General features: G+C 47.6%; 1 protein-coding gene across 1 annotated transcript in view; it reads left to right on the top strand.

Moving 5' to 3' along the window:
* The window catches only part of LOC307245510 (serine protease HTRA1B-like), a 28,311-nt gene that overhangs the window by 1,870 nt on the left and 3,409 nt on the right, over nucleotides 1-23,032 (top strand). Inside the window, exons 2-8 of the mRNA XM_080021111.1 lie at nucleotides 5,815-5,914; nucleotides 6,057-6,171; nucleotides 6,264-6,353; nucleotides 20,080-20,274; nucleotides 21,398-21,430; nucleotides 22,082-22,196; nucleotides 22,928-22,985. Coding sequence (XP_079877237.1) covers nucleotides 5,815-5,914; nucleotides 6,057-6,171; nucleotides 6,264-6,353; nucleotides 20,080-20,274; nucleotides 21,398-21,430; nucleotides 22,082-22,196; nucleotides 22,928-22,985 — 706 coding nt within the window. The remainder of the gene's footprint in view (nucleotides 1-5,814; nucleotides 5,915-6,056; nucleotides 6,172-6,263; nucleotides 6,354-20,079; nucleotides 20,275-21,397; nucleotides 21,431-22,081; nucleotides 22,197-22,927; nucleotides 22,986-23,032) is intronic.

A 23,032-nucleotide genomic window follows, 5' to 3' on the forward strand; every position in this document is an offset into this window, starting at 1 on the left:
GCTTCCCCAAATCATAAAGCTGTGAATCCTGAGCAAACCTATCCAGAAGGCCACACCTCTATTGTTGTTGTCCCATTACAGGACGAAATGGGGAGAGTGACCATTCCCTAGTTGGACTTCATCCTTCGGTGGTAACGGACATTATACCCAGTACTGCCTTCATGGCATATAGTATTTTGTTAAATGTCCCAAATGAACAACAGCAATGTTGTCAAACCAATGGTATAAGTCCATACTGTTTGGTAGAAGTGGGGGACGGGATCAGTATTTTGCCTCCGTCGTGACGAGTGGTACCGCTGCACCTCGACTTGAATCAACACTCTCAAAGTCACCTTCTGCTCCACCTATTTTGTAGCCGCTGGCTCTGCTCCACCTACTGAGGGAGCAGATCTGCATCGGCGCTGCTTTTTATCGTCGACATCAGCACCACACCCTGTCACTGTAGCGTAATCTGAAAATACTGCAATCACACACACACACACGCAATTGTTACAAGCTCCAAATGTATTGAAACATAAATTGAGGAAGTCCATAATATCAGCCCCTTGCTGTAAAACAGGGTTCTGTGTGGATGTGTGTGCAAAACGGAGAGGAGGAAGTGAGGGGGGAGAGAGAGAGAGGAGGAGAAGTGCAGAGGACAGAATGGAGGAGAGGGGGCGACAGGGGGAGGGAGAGTGGAGGGGTAGAGACAGGCAGGGGGGTGGGTAAACGGGGGAGAGAGCGATGAGGAAAGAGAGAAGGGAAGAGAGGGGGGAGTGAGAGAGAGAGAGAGGGGGGGGGGATGCTTAACGTTTTTCATCACCCCTGTACATGCACACACCAACACGCACACACACACACACACACACACACACACACACACACACACACACACACACACACACACACGGGTGAGTGAGGCACTGAGTTGAAACAAACTAAAATAGACAGAAAGATGAAAAAAACACTAACGCAGGTGTTTGTACCTTCATTTTTCTGTCCTCAAACTGATCTGTCTGTGCAGGAATCTTTCTTCACTCCACACACACGCACACACACACACACACACACACACACACCCACGCCTTACATCTATGTATGATTCATCCCTTGGAGCTGATTAGCAGATTGTGCAACTTCCTAAGCGGACACGGATCTAGGTCAAAAACGAACAGACATCCAACCCAGATTTGGAAGATCCCGCTATGTTCCCTTTTTTTTTTTTTGTTCAAGAAAGGACAAGTGAAGTAATTTGTCAGATCGACAGGCCTGGATACAGCGTCAACAAAACATGGTTGGAGGGTGACGCAGCGCTTTGTGAACGGGGGGGAATTCTCATCCGCCCCGACCCTGTGAGATTTCAAAGACATCTCTTACTGTAATTTGAAGCGACTTAGCAGATGGCAGTCCTGCTCCCAGCCGAGATACAAACTGTAGATGCGATTCCACAATATTTGAACTTGTCATTGCACCTCGTGGTACTTCCTGCCGGTTGAGCCGTCTGGCGGCGACTTTGAGTTCAATAGATCACTTTTCTTCTCCATTGATCTCCGGCGCTGGAGTTAATCCGGCAAGCGGCGTTGCCAGGGGACGGAAGATCAAAATATCGCGCAGGGAGCCAAACATTATGGCGTTTCAGCACGGACTGCGTGTTACATGCGGCGGCCGCTTTAACCGAGCCATTCCGAGGTTGATTTCACTGTCGAGTGGCTAATTCCAGCGGAGTGTAGAGTGTATAGATACAGGAGAGTGTGGTCTGATCTTGCAATTCTATCTATTTTCAATGGCCTATGGGGAGCCTAAAAGTTTGCCAAACAGGGGCTTAGTGTCTCCAGCCTGCTGGAAATACTTTCTGCAGTCTGCAGCTGGACGCGACTTGTGTGGAGAGTTCAGTGGATAATATTATAATAATCATTGGTGTAACAACGAAATATCCTTTCCCCTGTACCATTTCTGTTGATGCGCTGCGGCCGTTTAGACGGACACATGCACGGGACGAGGGCGCGGACAGACACAGGCTCCATTCAGAGGCTGTTTTCCTGTGGACTTCAAAGTTCCCAGCACCTGACACAACTCATTTCAGCGGCTTGGTCAACACCGGCCTGGCCGTCCGGCAGGTTAGCAGGTGGGGCTGCCAAGGTGTACAACTACACAGGAGGGAACATGCGCGCGCGCGCGCACGCACGCACGCACGCACGCACACACACACACACACACACACACACACACACACACACACACACACACACACTATACGTAGGCCTCGGCTGACCAGAGAATATCCGAGTGCCTACAGTCCATCGGCCTGTAAGACCCTCTGTAAGACTGTTCATCAGTCAACCCGTCAGTCCAGTCAGTCCGTCTGTTTTTCCGTCAGTCAGTCGGTTGGTCAGTCAGTCAGTCCGTTAGTCAGTCTGTTAGTCCGTCCATCAGTCAGTCCATTAGTCTGTCAGTCAGTCTGTTAGTCCATCAGTCAGTCAGTCAGTCAGTCTGTCAGTTTGTCCGTTTGTCAGTAGTGGGTCAGTCAGTCTGTTAGTCCGTCAGTCAGTCAGTCATTCAGTCAGTCAGTCTGTTTGTATGTTAGCCAGTAGTAGGTCAGTCAGTCAGTCAGTCAGTCAGTAGGTCAGTCGGTCTGTTAGTCCGTCAGTCAGTCAGTCATTCAGTCAGTCAGTCTGTTTGTATGTTAGCCAGTAGTAGGTCAGTCAGTCTGTTAGTCCATCAGTCAGTCAGTCTTTTTGTCTGTTAGCCAGTAGTAGGTCAGTCAGTCTGTTAGTCCATCAGTCAGTCTGTTTGTCCGTCAGTCAGTCAGTAGTAGCTCAGTCAGTCAGTAGTAGATCAGTCAGTCAGTCTGTTGGACAAATAATCTTTTTCTTCCAAGTATCCAGTGCTGCAGATGCTACGACCGATAGCGTAATTCAGTGGAGCACGGCGCTCGCACCAGCAGTAAAACATCTTGAAACAATAAAATTTGACACTCTGAGAAACGATCTGTCAGGACCACGCGGGCATCATCACAGGAGGCGATAAGATCTGACGCCCGATGAAATATGTGCAGTGAATCATTTGACGGGGGAGCCAGGGCCAGTTAATGATGCAGCTAGAGAAGTATGCTTTGCCTGGCACACGGGGCACTCTCTCCACTCAGCCTGATGAGTGTCAGGGAACAGTGAGGACCATTAATTATTATCTGGCTTGAGCAGGTTTCTGCATAAAATACCTCATAGAACAGTGAGTATTAGTTGGTTCCAACCGGTGTAATCCCGGTTATTAGTGCAATTCTCAACCAGTTGAGCTACAGATTTTAAAAGAGCTGCAAACCCGACTGTGTTTCTCCCAGGCAGTACTGAGCTTATTAAGTTATCAGAAATTGGAAACCCTTGAACCTGGCAGGGATTTGGGATTTGTCAAAGCTTAGTTACTTTTGAGCTAAGTTACTTAAAGAGGAAAAATATGGTTACTTCACCACATTTTTCCTCTTTCTAACCAAGGAAAAAAGTTACAGGCGGCATTACGTACAGTATAACCGGCATTTTACTGTAGGATCTGCCCCAAGCCCTTCGTCATCATCATGCCATGCCCTAAGATATATATAAAAGAACACAATGCGTAGCCTGGTCATTGCAACTGTAAAAGTATATCAGCCGCCGGGGTCCTCGACATTTATCCAGAGCGTCATAGGTGGGGTTTCTGCTGCAGATACTGATCCATCAACAACCAGGTTCTTTGTCCAAGTCCCTCAAAGAAATCCCTCAACCGCCCTCACTGAAAGTCAGTCGCGGTAAAACAAAAAGCAGAACTTCTGAACGCCTCGACCAAGCGGACCCACAGAGGCCACATGTTACACGACCACGTGATTAATACAAATTTCTTCAAAACCCTGGATTTGGAACTATGTAGAGTAAAGTCACAGTCCCAACAAGACCATACGCTTGTGTGAGGCCAACTCACTGTGTTTAGTGTGCTGTTTACTATGTCCCGCTGTGTGCGTTTTTTTATCAGGGGACTGAACTTTGACCACCTGACTGAGCACCGTGACGCGGCGTTCTGGTTTCTCCGCAACCATCGGCGACCTCCGCATTGAGAGTGAGATTTTAAAAACTGCTGCTTAAAAAAACAAACACAAAAACGTCTCTGAAAGAGAAGAAGAACCGCCCTGCACTCCTTGCATCACCGCTCTCTGGGAAAAACATGTTTTGTCTTATTTTTATTTGATAGAGCCATTCCAATAAAGGATTGTGGGGGGATATTTAACCGGTCGCAGCAGGCCCGAGTGGGTGGAGTTGAATTACAAAATGACCTGCGAATTAAGTGAAAGGCGAAAAGCTGTAAATGGAACAGATGTTTCGGTTCAGGGCGCAGTTGGAGTGAAACCAGGACGGTTGTGTAAGTTGACGGCCAGTATTACGTATGGACGTGCTGTAAAAGACAGACACACACACACGCATGAAGACGTTGGCTAATTTCTCTTATTCCCTCATTAATCCCACTCACATGCTATATCACTCTCAATACACCCTCTCGAGTCATCTCTATCTTTTTGTACCGCACACCACAAACCGTGCAGATGTGGAAGTCCTCTGAGTCACTTCCTTTGTTTTATAAGCACGGCCGAGCAGAGCGCCCACAGCTGCTGTGATGCGTACAGGCAGCTTCGGCCACATCTGGCCTCCACCAGGGCAAGGAAAAATGACTTTTTTTTCTGGGGAGTGACAAGGTCCGGGAATCGGATCGTCCGACTGGCCTGTTGGATTTCCCGTTTTAAATTTGAAAATGTACATTTCGTAGAAATTCTGTACATTTTAAGTATTTAGATTTTTGTCGGTGGTCCCGTATAATAATGAATCATTTGGATTAATATTAATTACATTGAAAGCGACGGGAATAACGGAATAATTTCACTTGGACTTTAAGGTGTTAAGCCTGGTTTATGCTTGCCGCCAGTGCGAGGCCGCGAGGCTGGGAGGGAGGGACGTCGTGCAGGTCCCCAGGCGCTGGCGTAAGGGCGCATGCGAATGCGAGATCAGCGTTTTAGCCGTTTTATTTCTGACATGTTGGCCAAAGATTGATTAATAATTTTGGCCCGGGTTACGAATGCAAAGCCAATTTGGGCAAAGGCGTTTGCTAAATGATTTGTATTTGAAATGAGTGCACTGCAGACGGAGTGCAGATCTACTGAAGCAAGCAGAGGCAATGCAGACAAGAACATTCGTGTCAAATAAATGTTAATTTAAGTTCAGCAATTTGTGTCTCATTTTGTATTATTCAATTGCATTGTATTTTATTAGATGCAAAAAAATATATATAAAATAACAACAACATGATATCGGCATTATATATTGGCCACGGCCGCCCTGCTTTCTAAATATCAGCACTGGCATCGGCCATTGAAAAACCCTTATTGGTCGACCGCTGATCTGGACCCTGTTAAAATGTCATTTCCTTGTCATTGGAGCCTACACTGTGTGCAGCGATTTACCCAACGTGGCTTGGTCCGGCGCCAGACACGATAGCGCGACAACCCAGCTGCTCCCGAAACAAAGGCTGGGGCTCTCTCGGGGCGATCCGGGATCTTATTTACGCCGAGCGTATGAAATCGCTTTGGACGTTCAACCCACTCCGGCGGTGTTTCTGTGTGTGGCTGAGTTTTTTCCGTGCCAACGTCAAGGCGTGTCTCCGTTCGGGGCGCGCCCCAGCGGGTTGTTGCGGGGGTTTTTTTTTTGTTTTTTGTTTTTTGTTTTTTTTCTTTCAACGGAGAGCGCGTGTTCACGTGCAGTCCGCTGACCGCGTGCGTGCGTGTGTGTGTGTGTGTGTGTGTGTGCCCCCCCCCCCCCTCAGGACAGGAGAACCCAGACAGCCTGCGCTACAAGTACAACTTCATCGCCGACGTCGTGGAGAAGATCGCACCCGCCGTGGTTCACATTGAGCTTTATCGCAAGTGAGAGCGAGCGACGCCGATGCTGTTGCTTTACGGGCGTTTTCACATGAGAAATCAGGCTTAATGCGGCCTCTCTCTCTCTCTCTCTCGCTCTCTCTTTCTCTCTCTCTCTCTCTCTCTCTCTCTCGCTCGCTTCGGCCAGGATGGTGTTCACGAAGCGCGAGGTGGCGGTGGCCAGCGGCTCGGGCTTCGTGGTGTCGGAGGACGGCCTCATCGTGACCAACGCGCACGTGGTGGCCAACAAACACAGGGTGAAGGTGCGGCCCCGTTCCGACGTCCTGCTCTCCGTTGCGGCCACAACGGGGGGGTCGGCGGGTTCGCTGAGCGCTCTGCCCTTTTTCCCCGCCAGGTGGAGCTGAAGAGCGGCGCCACCTTCGACGCCAAGATCAAGGACGTGGACGAGAAGGCGGACATCGCTCTGATCAAGATCGACACGCCGGTGAGGAGCGGGGGAACGCGTAGAGCGATAGAGGGGACGGGTTGCTCGGGGCCCCTGGTGGAGGCCGGGAGGAGGTTTTTGTTTTTTTTTGGCTTCGTGCAAAAGATGGCGTCCAGACTGAAACCACCTGCGGGGGGCGCAGTGGGAGGCAGCCCCCGGATGGACTCACGTACTTATATATCCTGCTAAATCTGCCATCCAGCTCTCGTAGAAGGACGGATGGACACTGGGCCCAAGGCGGATGGATAGAGGGTTCCTTCCATTCCTGCATCGCCTCTTTGGCCCCTTTCTTCCTCCTAGGTATTCCCTCCCGTCCCTGTTCTTTCCTCTCTCTTCATCCCTTCTTCCTTCCCGTTTCGGCGTTTCATCTCTCCTCTTGCAGCCGTCCTTTTCACTTTCCAACCCTTCTACCGCTTCCTACCCCCATCTCGTGTCCCATTTCTCTGATTCTGCGTTTTCTTTTTTTCGCTTTTTTTTCTCCCCTCCCCAAACTAAAAAAAACAAACAAAAAAAACAGTTATTTATGACGATCATAAATAATCCCCTATAATCCCTTTTTGGAAACAAAATAATAGCCAGTGCCGAGAGCCTGGTTTTAGTTTGCGCTCCGTAGGACAGTTGAGACGCGGCGATTGCTGTTGACTCACAACAACTTATGGAGCTCATGAAAGAAATGATATTTCTTCACGCGCGCTCATAAAAGTTGTGTTTTCGGGGCTTTTGATCCAGGGTGGCTTTCGTGAAGGGAACACTGTGCTCTCACTCCTCTTCCTTAAAGAGCACTGTGTTGTTTACCTTAAAATGGCAGCTTCAAAATCATTTTGACGGTACAGTGACTTGTATTAAGGAGAAGCTCTTTCATCCCCGCCGACCCCACCAACACCTGTTCTTGCACTATGGGAGTTCTGTGTTGGGGTACGAAACCGAGGTGTGTGATGCTTCACGGCACTAGGTCACTTCCTTGATGTTCGGCTCCGGTAATTATCGTTTTTGTTTTTTTTTGGCCTGGTAAAAGTTGTGTAAAAAAAACCCCAAAAACAATCAGTTATAAACTTGCCGGGCTAAACGCCGCTGCACCTGCCTGATGGTGCGGATGGGACGGGCCAGTGGTGCGCCCCGGCAACCCGCACCGGCCCTCGCTTTCATCGCGCCACGGGGTTTGCTTCACCTTCTGACTCACGTGTGCGAGCCGATCTGCCAGGCCCAGCCCGCCGGTACCTACACCGGTAGCAGGGGGTCGATCCCGGGGATCCGTGGGCTGAGCGCTCGCTGACGCGGCGAGGTCCGTGCGAGGGGCGCGGTAACCCAGGTGTACATTATATTTGCGTTTTGTAACATAGGCTGTTATTGAAACGTGACCGATAAGGTTCGCAATGATCCGGTAAGATAAAATTATTTTCGGACACCGAAAATTGGGTTTTGCGACGGCGGCGTAAAAGTGCAATTGCACCCAGAAACTGTAGGGGCGGCAGATCCCAAATGCCAAAAGTTGCCTTGAATCTCTTAAAATCTGGGATTCCGGGATAATCAAAGGGAAGCACTCAGAGAAAGTCTTGGCGTGAAGAGGTTATAACATCTCGTCTGAGAGGAAACAAGGACGGGAATTCAATCCAGCCTCATATTTGATATTAAGGCGACAAACTCTCCATAAGCCTCATTTCCGATGGTCAAACAGTAATTACGCTGTAATATCCGCCTCCATCTTGTGTCAACTTACACTCCTGAGTGTGTGTGTGTGTGTGTGTGTGTGTGTGTGTGTGTGTGTGTGTGTGTGTGTGTGTGTGTGTGCGTGTGCGCGGGACGAGCGCGTGTTTGTGTTTTATCTAGAATCTAACCAGCGGTGCTTTGGAGTGGACCTCCCCCTCCGGAGACGAGTTTTGATGGAATTTCAAGATGGCAGGAAGGATGTTTGTCTGTGTGTGTGTGTGTGTGTGTGTGTGTGTGTGTGTGTGTGTGTGTGTCTGTGTCTGTGTCTGTGTGTGTGTGTGTCAATGGCGTTAACAGGACTCGACCTGTGCCACTTAATGGGACCTGGGCACAGCGCGGGGGGAACGGCAGATTCACAACTGACAGCGGGGAAAGTTGGGCCCGGGAGCGGCAGTCAGAGGCGAGACAAGAGCAAGACTGTGCCGCTAAGAACCAGACTGCGAGGGTGGAGGCGGAAAAATGAGGGTGTGGAAATAATAATGACGGCGCATTTAAACGACAAGTGAATTTACACATGCACTTTTTATGTTCAGTGCACCGCAGTGAAGTAAGGTGCCGCTGCAGATTGGGAGGTGTAGGTGTTGCAGAGAAGGGTGGAGGGGTGCGGTGGCATCCAGGCGTCAGACACGGACGAGCACGCACACGTCGGACTTAATTGTCCTCCGTTGGACGTACGCCACACTGATCGCAGATCGGGGGCGGAGGCGACGGAAAGAGAGAGAGAGAGAGAGAGAGATAAGCAAACGGAGAGACAGCGGCTCAGACAGACGGCGAGAGAGGGGGGGGGGAGAGAGATTATGTCTGGCGGTGCCGAGGCCGATCAGGCTCTGAGCATGTGCGGACAGGACGAGCCTCGGAGACGTCAGAGCTTTTTTTTTTTTTTTAAGTCTTGGCTCATTCATCGAGCCTTCAGGGCCGCGTTCCGACAACGCAATTCGATTTTCCAACACGCCGAGCATCAAAGTTGACACCATTATTCACCCGGCAACAGGTTCGAGGGAGAACGAGTATGAACCGCTGGTCTTCAGTCGGCCGCAGGGGGGCGGAGAAAACGCTTTTCCAGTATTTGACCATTTAGCTGTCTAAAGGTCCTGATGTACTTGCTTCCAACTACGCAAAAGTGTACACGAGACGGCTGCCCCATGTATCCTGAGTTCCTTTGGAATGTTGGTTGTGCGCGTTGAAGGTGCAATTCAACACATGACCGGCAGAATATCCTCAGCAGACCCTGAACGAACTACAACAATGGATTGCTCGTCTGGTAATTACTCGCATTTACAACGATGAAGATTATTGCCATAATAGCTGCCGTGAGATCGCTATCATTCCACAGGTCGCCACGGAAACCTGCAAAAACAAATGAAAACATCTCAGGGACGTGTCATGTACGAGCGCGGAGGGAGATTCCGGAGAAACGGGGACGGTGTAGATCAATACGAAGATATTGAGGCGGACACGGACTTGGCCCCTCGTCTGCCCCCTGGTGGATGTCTATTTGAATCCTTCGCAGACGCAAAAGTACGCGGGCAAGTACGCGGACAATGGCGCACAACGTTCGCAGCCGCTTGTCTACGCGTACGCAGTCGTTAAAATCAAGGATGTGGGGGGCTTAAGCGGCTGCTCACGTCCTTTTATTTGAACAGACTGTGTTGCCCGGTACAGCGCCACGTTTGTTTGGAAAGAGGGAAGGGATGGAGGGAGAGAGAGAGAGAGAGAGAGAAATAGATCGGGAACCTTTGCCTTTGCCGCATGGTCTTGCCGCCTCAACATCTCTCACATCTCGCAGTTAAATTCCTCGAGGCGCTTTGTAATCACAACTCCAAAACAAATCGCCGTCCTACCGGGGAGCAGAGGGCTGTAACCTCCTAGCTGTTCAAAAAGAACCGAGAGACTGTACGTCCCACCTTTCCTGGACTCGTTTGGCTGTGTCGGGGGCTGGTTCGGAGCAGGGCAGTCCCTCGCTTTTTGGGGGCCCTCTGCAAAATGTTGTTCGGGGGCCCATATTTTGTAAAACTATTCCAAACCCTCTAAGGTGGCTGGGGGGCGTGCATTTAATATTTAAATGCATCAATCGGGTGCACTTAAAGAGGGAAAGTCCCGAGATCCGTGAAAAACTATTTTTAATTGAATTCAGTAATTTCAACAATTATTATAATTTTTTCTCTCAAATTCAAATCAAATCCTCTCCATCTCGTGCATGACACGCCGGCAATTGAAACCCACAGAGAATGATGATAAATGGGAAACACTGGGGCTTCCCCTACACCGAGAAACTCACGAAAACTTAGGAGGATTTATCCAATCTGCATTATTACATCTCCCAAATGTGCATATATGAGACAGATGATGCATTCCCCCTAAAATGTTTATTTCAAAAGTTAGGAACAAATTTGTTGAGGAACCAAAATTAAGGCAAACACTGCAAATGATACAACTAAACACATAAAATTATAGTGTACTCAAAAACAATAAATAAAACAAATCAGGAGATTAAACAGAATGAGCATCAAATTAGGTAATTTCACAGAATAAGAGGGCACTTGGCTACAACGAGAGACCGGTCATTTTGATAAAAAAAAAAAAAAAAAAAAAAAGGCTAAAATGGCTGCTTGGGCCCCTGGTTGCTTCGGGAGCCCTATGCAACCGCAAAGCCCGCATTTAGCAAGAGAAAAAGAGAGAAGCCACAGAGAAGCCTTTATTATGAGTAGAGTAGAATCAAACTGACAATTATGGGTTCTAAGTACAAAACGCCAAAAGGTCCAGTGGAATTCAGTTTGCTTTGAGGTTTTGTCGAAACAAACCGCGCGTGACAAACAGGGCACCCGGAAGAGCAGGGACAGAAACAGGTTGTTGTTTTTTTTATGGAGAACGTGAGGGAACCCCCATGAGCTGCAAAACAAGTCACTGGAACTGAAATGTGTTTTTTTCTTTTTGGTATCTGAATCTGAAAAAAAATGTCAGCGAGGACTGTCCTCCAATGGGCTGACCATATTTTAAATCGCTTGGATTTTATTTATTCAGTTCTGCCCTAGAAATGAACGTGATGGATTTCAAAAACAGTCTAAGGGTTAAAACGAGATAAAAGAGAAAATAAGATTTTGTCTTGGTTTACAGAGCATCAAACACCTGTTGGTTTTGTTTTTTTCATTATTATTTTTATTACTTATCGCGCTTGTAAATATTCCGAGCATTACTGTAGATATTCTTTTTCAGACATATTTTCCCAACCCATCGTTTTTTTTTTTTTTTTAATTTGTCCACAGATGCTCCGTCCGATGGACCGTTGCATTTGGCTTTAATTTGAACAGAACTGCAGTGTGAGTGGAGAGCATCATGAAGTGAATCAACTCATTGAGCTCATTTCTCAATGTACATTTGGACCCTAATGGGTCACTATGAATGAGCACCTCGACAGACAGAGAGACAGAGAGAGAGAGAGAGAGAGAGGGAGAACAATAGATAGAGCGACAGACACTGTAGATAGAGGGTCAGTTGTCCTCAAACGTCTCCTGTCTCCTCCCATCATTTTCTCACCCACATTATATTTCACTCCTTCATCCTCCATGCCTAATACACACACACACACACACACACACACACACACACACACACACACACACACACACACACACACACACACACACACACACACACACACACACACACACACATCATCTCCATCCCTTTGCCCTTCCGTCGTTCTTTTCCACCATCTTCCTCCTTCCTGCCTTCTTGCTCTAGATCTCCTTTCATTATCTCACCCTCCCTTCGCTCCCTCGTTCTCTGGACGGCATGAAAAAGTGGGTCAGAGGCGTCGCGTTTGTTACTTAACAGGAGAAATGCCAAACACATGTGCCTGTCATTAGGTAGGAAACTGTACAAGTACAAACACCCACGCAAGTATGCACACACACGCACACACACACACACACACACACACACACACACACACACACTGGGCTGTGTCAGGCTGCTGACAGGCTGCAGACAGACACGGGTCACGCTCGGCGGAGTGCGTCGCAGCGGTGAGGTTTGGGTCGAGCCCCCGAATTAGGTCAGTGGGCCGACGGGAGACGTGTTACCGCTAGGGTTCACGCGGGTTTATGACGGTGGGGAGACGATACCAGATCCAAAAACCGCGGCAGCGGATTTTTTGGGGTCGGCTCGGCCAGGCGTTTTTTTTTTTTCTTTTACGCGACGCCGGCCATCGTTTCCGAGGTGGTGCATTTCCTGTTTGAGAATAAATAGATAGATAATAGCTGGCATTTGCCCGTTCAGTAAGAAAAGCGGTTGATTGGGAAAACCGCAAAGCACTGCTTCTTTGATGCAGTGAAGTTTCATTGCGCCGAGTACATGTCGGCTAAACAGCGTTTTCACCCTCTTAACCGGGGTACTTAGGGAGCGTGTATAAATCGTAATTTGTGAAACTTGACTTGGATCTTTGCAATGGGGACAAAAATGAGCTGCTCTGTTGGTGAAAATTGGGGCATTTTGCAGAAGTTCTTTTTTTTAATGAGAGTATCTTGTTCCACCTGACTTTTAACTGTGACTTTAACCGTTCAAACTGGGGCCCGAGACCAGTCTGCCCAGGCATCCCTGTGATAAGTATTATGGGGTTGATACATTACTGGCGATCTAAAGTTTTATATAGAGTCTTTTAGTCTGATGTAGAGACAAAGACCTCACTGTGGAGCCTCGATACAAGTCCACGGAGACGCTTGGACACACCACACGTCCACCGCTTTGCTTTTGAGGAGGTCGGGCTCCCGCCGTAAGAAGCGCTCCGCTCCAAGAGCATCTTGTCCCGCTTAAACGTAACGGTCCAAAGGACTTGATGGGAAATCATGACTGAAACCCGCAATCAACCACCGCAGCTCTGGTTTAAGTCCCAGACAGCCATCCTGTATATGCTTGGAAGGCTTTAATCTCTGAGGTTGGCTGCGATGGCGCTCCATTGGAAAACTGCGTGTGTGTGTGTGTGTGTGTGTGTGCGTGCGTGCGTGCGTGCGTGCGTGCGTGCGTGCGTGCGTGTGTGTGCATTACCAGAAAATCTTTTAATGGGGATAGCGTCAGCTTGGTGGCTCCTTGGGCGAAACAAACCAGTTCGGAAGCCTTTTTACTGGCGTGTGAGGTCTAGACTTGTGCTGGTGGACGCTTAAGGTCATAGTTGATCCTCAATATCTAATATCTAACCTATTAAAAAGGCACTTTATAAACAGTCCAACAAACACCTGGAAGATATTCAATCACAGTGAACCAAGTACACCATATTACTCTATTTCTTTTTCGGGACAATGTATCCAAAGACCAAATATAGACTTACTGTATATGGCTCCAACCCTTGGCATTATTAAAATATTTAAACTTTTTGCCGTCCTCCGCGACAGAACTACAGCCGGATGTTATGTCCTCTCTAGATATTGCACTTAAATGGCTGAAATAAAAGCTGTAGATTGATATAAAATTAGTTTATTTTTTGCCTATTCATTAATTGCATGGAGGCTGTTTGGTGCTTGCAGCGAGGAAGCAGATGGAGGATTTGGACGTGGCGGTCGGTCCAGTGATGAAGTTGCAGCTCCAGGTTATTACTTGTATAATAATATAATTAAACATGCATAATTAATAATTAAAGAAGGGCTTCTATTTCCAGTGGAAACCAGGTGATCAGCCATTGATCGCTCAGTTAACAGATCATTGATCACTACCAGAAAACAGATCTCTATAGATGCGCCCTCTCTTGAAACTGCATTACAATATCCGTAGTCGGACTCACCGGGGCGGAGGTTGGTGGTGTAAAGCCTGCCATTGCGTGACTATTTCAGTCGGCCTTCTCCTCCCCTTCTGCTATCCGTGTGTTAGCGTTTGCAAAGTCCCCGTCGCTTACAACAACTAACAACTCCAGCGCTAAAATGAAGTGTGGAGATGGGTCACCGATGATCAAGTTATGTTTGTCTTTTGTCTTCGACATTATGTCTTTTACTGTTTTATGTGGCTTTTTAAGATTTTGCCATTTTAATGCCAGCGCTCACCTCCCCGCGGTGCAAAGGTTCCACCCGAAACAAGTTCCCTCCCGACACTATTTTGCAAGGGAACCATCGCTGCATCCTGGGCTTCCCCTGTACCAGAACGAAAGTGGGTTGAGCCAGACCTTTCTCCAGCGCTGACGCTTGTGTAAAGTTGACCAACTATGAATGTCTATAACTTTTGGAGGGAATTCAACATTCTTTTAAGTTTGCGATATCATATTAATAGCAAGCTGCATTTTTGGAGCTACATGCATTATTAAAATTCGAATCTATAATGACAGCCACAAAATAATTTTGTTCAATTAGTTTGATTGCAGTCTTTGTACGACACCACGGCAACGTATCGTCACGCTTGTTTCGCCTTGCCATCGTAGCTCCCGCTCCCCGTGCCGTTCAGAAAGGGCCGTTACGGCGTCTCCTGTCTGCCTGCCGTGTTCCATGTGAACGTGGCAGTACTGCTTTGGACTGAAAGACTGAAACCGATTCAATGTATTTACACACACCCACACACACACACACACACACACACACACACACACGCACACGTTGGGTTATATGCAGGCAATTGCAACCGTTCTTTGATGGAGAGGGTCTTAAGGTATAAAAGTTGTCAGCAAATGTACATCATATCAAGAGTCTACCCTACCCCAGTGTGTGTGTGTGTGTGTGTGTGTGTGTGTGCGCGCGTGTGTGGGTGTGTGTGTGTGTGTGTGCACGCATCGCTCTTCCTATCAATCATTTATTTAGTCCGGGAAAGAAACTGCTCAGAGAGAGAAAGTTGGGGAAAGGGTGAGTCACTTCATCTCACCCTGACCCCAATCTTCCCCAATTTCTATCCGTTGCCAAAAATGGATCCCGGCCAAATTTAGATCGCAAGCTGTTTTTCGGTCTATAGTGAATGTAGCCCAGAGGGAAAGCTAAATCAAGTTGCTTTAAAAAAAAAAAAAAAAAAGTATACTTTGTTATATCGCACTGAATCATATCATATGCAGTGTGTCCATCCATCCCTCCATCTTCTCCAGTGACCACAGGGGATCCCATCATATCCACCATGTTTATGTTCAGTCAGTGGTAGAATTAACACATACAAACAAGAGCGACTAGCCTTAGTAGTCTGCTAATGTGATTGAATGTAATGTGTTTTTTATGAATCTCATGTAAAAGCTCGAGGTAAAACTTGTCAAGGCTACCGAACACACACAGCCTGACTCATGAAGGGAAGTTAGAAAAGCAAATCCCCCCGCTGCGTTTAGTAGGCTTTATGAGATCAGAGAGAATGTCAACGAAACGCTCTAATGGAAATTCTCTCGCCGACACAGAACTAATTACATTTCTGGCAGCGCCGCTGTTGTCTTTGGCTCGTGAAGACACAGACGAAGACCTCCTGAATCATAGACTCGTTGTATGGATGGCCTACCGGGCAGGTACAGTAGAGTACGCTTGACTTGGCTTAGACCTGCCTGTCAAAATGCACCTTGGGTGGAATACAGGTCCCAGAGACTTAATTTCCGGCTCAAAGTGCCTCGCGCACAGGAACTGCCGAACCCACGGACACAAATGAAGCGTCGTTGGATTCGGGGCAGTCCAGACATTTAGGGGTCCAAGTTTGATCCCCATCGTCTATATTTGGAGCAGGAATTACGAAAGAAAACGTTTTTCTGAAGGAAGCGGGGGGTGACGTACCGGAAGTAGCCGAGCGAGGGGTCCAGGTTTGGCGGAGCGGGGCTGGGTTGGGCTTTGTGACATCATCAACATCATGGGGGCGTTTTCATGGGGCTCGGTGCGCACTGCGCTGTGCTCTAGACTCAATTAGTGTGTATTGGTTGCTTCGTGCAGGAGCTGTGCCGGCTGGAGACAAGAGACAGCAGGAAATGATGCTGCGTTCCATGGGAACTCGGAAAGTTGTAATTTGTAACGCGACTACTGGCTATGTTTTTGTTTGGCAGCCCCTTATTGTTATTGTTTGGGGGAAAAAAAAAAAAGCCTAAAACTATCTGGAACGCCAACTTCGGCATAACACACAAAACACAGTGTACGTCTCGTTTGAACTGCGCTGTCATTCAGCTTCATCCAAATCGATCCCCATACGGAGCAGATAGTTGCGGAAAGACCGACCAAATTTTAAGCGATTTTACACAGACAAGCCGGTACATCTGACGCCAAAATATGTCCAACCCGGCTAAAACGATCGGCCCCGAATCCATCCAAATTTGGAGAGATCCACATTTGGGGGGATCCACATTTGGGGGAACTTTCAAAACCTCGCATCAGAGCTGGAGACCCAAGGGAAGGCCTGTGCGCAACTTGACAGTGCGCGCTGCACAGAGCAGATTGAAAACTGTCCGTCAGACTTTGACAAACGGTTTCAAGACTTTGCTTTACTCGAGCCCATTTATGTGCTTCCTATTTAGGGAAAATACTAGGGTTGATTCACTCGCATCAAAAATTGCGACACTTCCACCTGAACTGGTCTGCGGTGGAGGATGAGATGTTGACACTACAGGCTGACATTGAGCTCAAGTCCAGGGCTCATGGACAGTTTTGGAACATAGCGGAGGAAAAGTACCCAAACGGGAGGAAATGTGCTACCTCCTTGACCGCATTATTCGGCTCGACTTATTTATGCGAGTCAGCCTTTTCCCTCATGAAGATTATTAAGTTCAAATACCGTTCCACCATGACTGATGATTATTTGGAAGCCTGCTTGAGGCTGGCTACCAGCAGCTACTGTCTGGACTATGCAACCCTGGCCAGCTCCATTCAGTGCAAGTCATCAGAGTAAGGTAGTGACCGTGAAATTGTGACAGTGAAATGTATTTTGTTGTATTGGTGTAAGGGTTCATGCAGAGGTAAGGCGAGGTATGCCAACATATATTGTATATATAAAGTATACTCAGTATATATATAAATAAATATACTTAGCATTTTTAAATGCAGGTAGATCATTTTGACCTGGTCATTTTAAAAGGCGCTCGCAAACCGAAAAAGTGTGGGCACCCCTGCTTTAGACGTTACCAGCTATCGAGTTATGTGTATATATACTATATAGCTCCTTACGTGGTGGAGGTCAGTAGATCTGTTGGATTGATATTTTAAATCCGTGATCCACATTACTTTGCTGGATTAATGAAAAAAAAAAAAAACACAAAAAAAATGCTTAGAAATTCATCAGCGCGTCCCTCGATTACACTGAAATGTGCGAATGCGTGATGCGTTCAAGATCCAGCGAGGCGCCTGAAAAAGAAAAGCCGCGCGATGGTAATTACACACAGAAATACCACAACGTTTTTCGTATTTCATGGTAACGTAACTTACTGAAAATGTAATCCGAGTAAAAAACTCAACAAATAAATGACGCGCCCGACCAAACGGCCACCCGGCACTGAGAGCGCAGCTCTATTCCCACACGGTGAGTTCTAACAATGAGACGTTCTGGTTGACTGGCAAACATGGACGGCTGTTTTAAAGACGGAAGGGGTTGGGCTGTGTAGATCACATAGTGGTTGCTCTGCGAGACGAGCAACCAGGCGACGACAGACTGGGGGAAGCCCATGCTGCGCTCAAGTAAACTCGGAAAATCGTGCTGCGTTTCAGAGAATCCGGGAAACTGTAAAACGCACCAAACATGACTAAACTGGACCCCGTGTATTGTTGCCTGCAGCTATATTTTTTATTTACTACTGTTCTCAGACGACCTCGCCCGACGTGGTGAACGTACATCAACGTACATTTCTCACCCGAGGTCGCTCTTGGGCGGAGGGGGCCGGGGTATGTCAAAGATTATAAAACCCATGAACAACGTTGTGAGCTTCCTGTTTTCAATTGAACACGTTTTTTTCGCCTATTTGACTGTATCCAAGCATAGTGAGGACCTGCAGCAGAGTGGTAAGTTTCTCAAACGTGAACAGTGACAGAAACCAACATTTTAGGGTGGTGGCAATATAGTGTGGATACACAAAAGTTTGTTGTCCATTCACACCTAAGGTTGGAACACTGTGCAAGCTGTCTTCTTCCTCCATTTTTAAGATTTTTACCATTAAGATGAACACCATGCTTTGATTTGGAGTAGGCGCCGTGGAAACAATGCCCATATTTTTTTGTTTTCATGTTTTTTTTTTTTTGTTTTTTTTTCATATTAGCTTTTTTTCCCCATGTACTTAGTCGATGAGTCACACAGCTGGTGGTCCGCCTGTGTGTGTGTGTGTGTGTGAGTGTGTGTGTGTGTGTGTGTGTGCGTAAGTCTCTGATCTTATTTGTGTCTGCTTTTCTGTCTGTTTATGGTTCATGCGGTTCTCTGCCTGCGTCTGCATTTCCGTCCATCTGTGTATGTTTATTGGCCTGACTCTACGTCTGTGTGTCCGTCTGTTATTTCTCTGTCTCTGCCTCTCTCTGGTTGGCCGGTTTGGGTCCACTCCAAGTCACATCACAATGTGCGCGTGCGCACACACACACATACACACACGTAAACACACACGGCATGGCCTTGTGCTTGTTTCCCCACAGCAAATATAACATTTTGAATGAACAGTCTCACTGTTGATTAGACACACACACACCCACACACACACACACACACACACACACACACACACACACACACACACACACACCTGCAGCTAATCAGCTATAACACACCCGAAATACCACAAAACAACACACACAGCTGATACTCAGTAGCACTTCTATTCTCTTATTTACCACTGTATGCAGATACAGGTGATTTATTAGTGGACTTGGCTATTTCCAGATGAGCACTGGACTCCTACTGTGTGTGTGTATATGTGTGTGTATGTGTGTGTGTGTCTGTGTGTGTGTGTGTGTGTGTGTGCGTGTGTGCGTGCGTGCAAGCGTGTGTGTTCCAAATAGAGGTACAGGTTGACAGCTCTGGCTCGCGTTTCAACCTCAGGGAAAATCACACACCTGTTGTTTCAATCAGAAACACACACACACACACACACACACCATCTGCAGAAACCTGCACAGTGCATCACAACACAAGTACTCAGAAGCATGTACAAACCTCGATATCCACCATTTCTTTTCCGACCTTTACAGATAAATTGACTTCCCACGGATGAAACAGTATTTTGGGTCGCTCATTTTTTTTGTTTTTTGTTTTAATGCAGCTCAGCAGTTGGAACGAGCCGCAATTCATTGTCGTTTCAGACGAGAGGCTCAGACGCTGGGATGTAGATCAAGAGCACGTCCACCTCAGTGGGATCTGACTCAGCACCCCACAGGAAAGCCACGTCTGATTAAGACAGCTTAGTGAGACACGGATAAGCTGCTACTACCGCGCGTGTGTGTGTGTGTGTGTGTGCGTGCGCGTGTGTGTGTGTTCCAGATCAAAGCTGGATTCCTGCTCGCGTGTGTTCATTGTGTCTGTTTTGTCTATCCATATCCCCCCGCTGTCATATGTTGCCTGTCTACCAATCCATCTTCTTTGAAGCCTCGCCTTTATAAACGATACACAACTGCTACACACACAGCCCCAGGAGCTGTGGACACCCGAGCCAGAGCATAATCCCCACAATTCCTGTCGAAACTGCCCAAACATCTTTCAACTCCTTCTGCGGGTCAAACGTGGCCCCCGACAATTGAAACTGGATTTCACGATTCGATTTCCACACCGAGTCGATATTTTATACACAATGAGAATTGCTCCCCAACTTTTGGGCGTAGCACCTGGACAAACTCTTGATACAGACTCCTCCAGCGCATTGGTGACTATGGTGGCATTTCATTTCAGCGGGAAATGGGTCGCACAACAAGGTCTCGAGAGGTTCAAGGTCTCACACTTCTCAAATGGAAACAGAATTGAACCCTCAGCGCTCACTGTCGCTGCAAAGTCGCTGAGTCCAACATGTACACGGAGTAAAAGCTGCAGACAAACGTATGGGAGATACCAAACCGAGTGCTCCTGTCCTACTCTCACCCCTATGGTCTCTCTCTCTCTCTCTCTCTCTTTCTCTCTCTCTCTCTCCCTCCATCAGACGAAGCTCCCCGTGCTGCTCCTGGGCCGCTCGGCCGACCTGCGGCCCGGCGAGTTCGTGGTGGCCATCGGCAGCCCCTTCTCCCTGCAGAACACCGTCACCACCGGCATCGTCAGCACCACGCAGAGGGGCGGCAAGGAGCTGGGCCTCCGCAACTCCGACATGGACTACATCCAGACCGACGCCATCATCAACGTGAGGGAAACGGGGTCGGGAGGGACAGGCGGGCGGCAAACCTTTCAACCATGAAATAATCCCACGGCACTATACCACGACGCCGTTAACAGCTCAAAACGTCACGAAACATCACAAGCACATAGAGCTGTACTCGCAGAATTACTACGGCGTGGAGATGGAAGACTCCACGCCACGGCTCCAGAAAATGTCACTGAAGACACCAAAATCACTGGAGTGAAAGTTCTGCCGCAGAACAATATTGTTACGTATTCTTGCGCGTTTTTGTTTTTTAAATCCCGGAGCCTTTTTAGTGGGTACAGGTGGTGTACCTGCGTGTCACGTAGACTACGCCGCTGCAACCACGCCCTTATGGGTCGGCCTACTTCAGCAGCCACTCCCGCCGGCCCCGCCTGCTTTGCTCCCTCCACCTCCCCTGCGTCCACCTGTCGGGCTCTACTCTTCTATCCAGTGGGGGGATTCTAGCTCATCGCTCCTATGATATAGAAATTAAGAAACTAAGAGTCGGGAAAATCGAACTCCCACCCTTTGACTCTTCACTGAGCGATTCATCAATCACCGAATCACCTTATATCATTACGAATAGTTCTTCTCTCTCTCTCAGTGGCAAACTCTGTCTTTTCTGACCGCGACTGATGAACTCGATGAATTAGTGCGGCAATTTTGACCTTGCGACACAAGGGCTGATTTCCGTTACTCGTGTATTTTAGGTGGAATCGAAGTGGAAGTGGAATTTTGAATCCTTCTCACAGGACAGTTTAACCATCACCTATTCCCTTCCCAAGTCCTTCCCTTAACCTGACCGTACCGCAGCCCCCAGCTGAACCCCGGTCATCGTAAACGTTCACCTTGCCTGAACCTTTATCTCCATGTTCTCTTGGTGACTCTCAGAGAGTCAAAAATGCTGTCTTTAGACTTTGTGGCGCGGCCAGAATCCCACCCTGATGTGCCGAGCAGCTGGTCCGGCCGTAGTCTGCAGGGTTTCCTGAGCGTCCGTGCAAGGGGCGCGCGGGGGGAGGAAACGCCGCGTGCGTTTCATATCTAAACTGCTGCACTAATGACCTTCCTTTCACCTGACAGCTGCTAATGACGTTTATTTTTTTTTGTGTTTTTTTCCTTACAGTATGGTAACTCCGGAGGGCCGCTCGTGAACTTGGTAAGAGAAAAATAATTGAAAAAATAATAATATATCGAAATGGTATATCAATAAAAAATCAAATTCATATAATAAATAAATATATTTTAATGTGTAATTTACATGTTTTACACCATAAAATACGTATACATTGAAAAATCTAGCATTTGCTGTAACGTTTGGAATATATATTTTTTTCTAATATTTATTATATGCCATCTCTAAAACATTATGTAATAGTGTCATTTTGCTGAATATCATTAAGGAACTAATTCTGTTCCGTAGCCGCTTATCTTGGGACGCTGGCCTCCTAAAAATGATTTTACCGCAGCTGTGCAGACAATTACCTTTTATTTAACCCTGTGCATCACTTTGAGAGGTGGATATACGTTATCCTAGTTAAAATAAACCTAGAGTCCCGGGTTGTACAGACTCTTGGCAAGCGACCGACCACATCTGGCCAGGATTAAGGCTTTGCGGTGTTTTTATCAGCGCCGTATTAAGTTACGGTACACGTTACATCAGCGGGTGTTTCGCGGGTTTCATGGGGATGTGTCATGCTTTCTAAGTTGGGCGTTAATTGTTGAAAACGAGAGGAACACAAGGCCCCAGGGTGAGCGCGCTAACAAGTAGTTCTGTGTGTGTGTGCGTGCGTGCGTGCGTTCCCTGCAGGACGGTGAGGTGATCGGCATCAACACTCTCAAGGTGACGGCGGGGATCTCCTTCGCCATCCCCTCGGACAAGATCAGACAGTTCCTGGCCGAGTCCCACGACAGACAATCCAAAGGTACCGCATTCCGAAACAAACCCGTTCCATCCTTTTTTTCAACCGATAAAGCCTCATTGAGTTATGAAATATCATTTAAAATCGTAATTAGGCCCATTGAGGCACGGAGTAATGAAACAACCAAAAGTTCCAGAATGACTGAAATCACTTTAGAGCATTAATTATTCCCAATAGGCAGAGTGTATAAGATCAACTTGGCCTTGTTTTTGTGTATTTAAAGGACAAAAATGGGAAGGGGACCCTTGAAATTTTTCCCACTATCACCCATTGAAACCATTGAACTGCTCGGCATCCAACTCCAACATCCCATTTAATCTGGGTGGCATTCATTTTCCTGGAAAAACTTTACTTTCTCAGCCGGCGTTTGTTTTCGCGGCGGGGGCATCGTGTCCATTTTTGATAATTTCGTCTGTGGGTCATATTGTGAGAAATTTGGTGAAAATGTTCCTCTCGTCTTCGCCTGATTGGGTGTTTCTAGGTGTCACGGATACACACACTCACCCATCTACATTAGTGTCTTGGCCATTTGAAAGGCGAAACGGTAGATAAAGTAAATAAACTGTTAAACTCGGAATACCTGACAAAACCTCTCCCGGGGATACTTCAATGTAAAGTACTGCTGATATTGAAAGCATCTTTTTCATTTTGCCTTGTGTGGATACGAACAAGATGCGATATGACGATGGCTGATAGTATTTTAAGTCCGTCGCACTTTGTTTCTCTCTCTTTAGGTAAAACGACACCAAAGAAGAAGTACATCGGTGTCAGAATGATGACGCTCACACCCACGTAAGTCGCAGCGCGTCCGACCCCTCGCGCCGGCTCCGAGGCCCGTG

Source organism: Zeus faber, assembly GCF_960531495.2.
Source record: "Zeus faber genome assembly, chromosome: 20".
In the NCBI taxonomy this organism is placed as follows: Eukaryota; Metazoa; Chordata; class Actinopteri; order Zeiformes; family Zeidae; genus Zeus; species Zeus faber.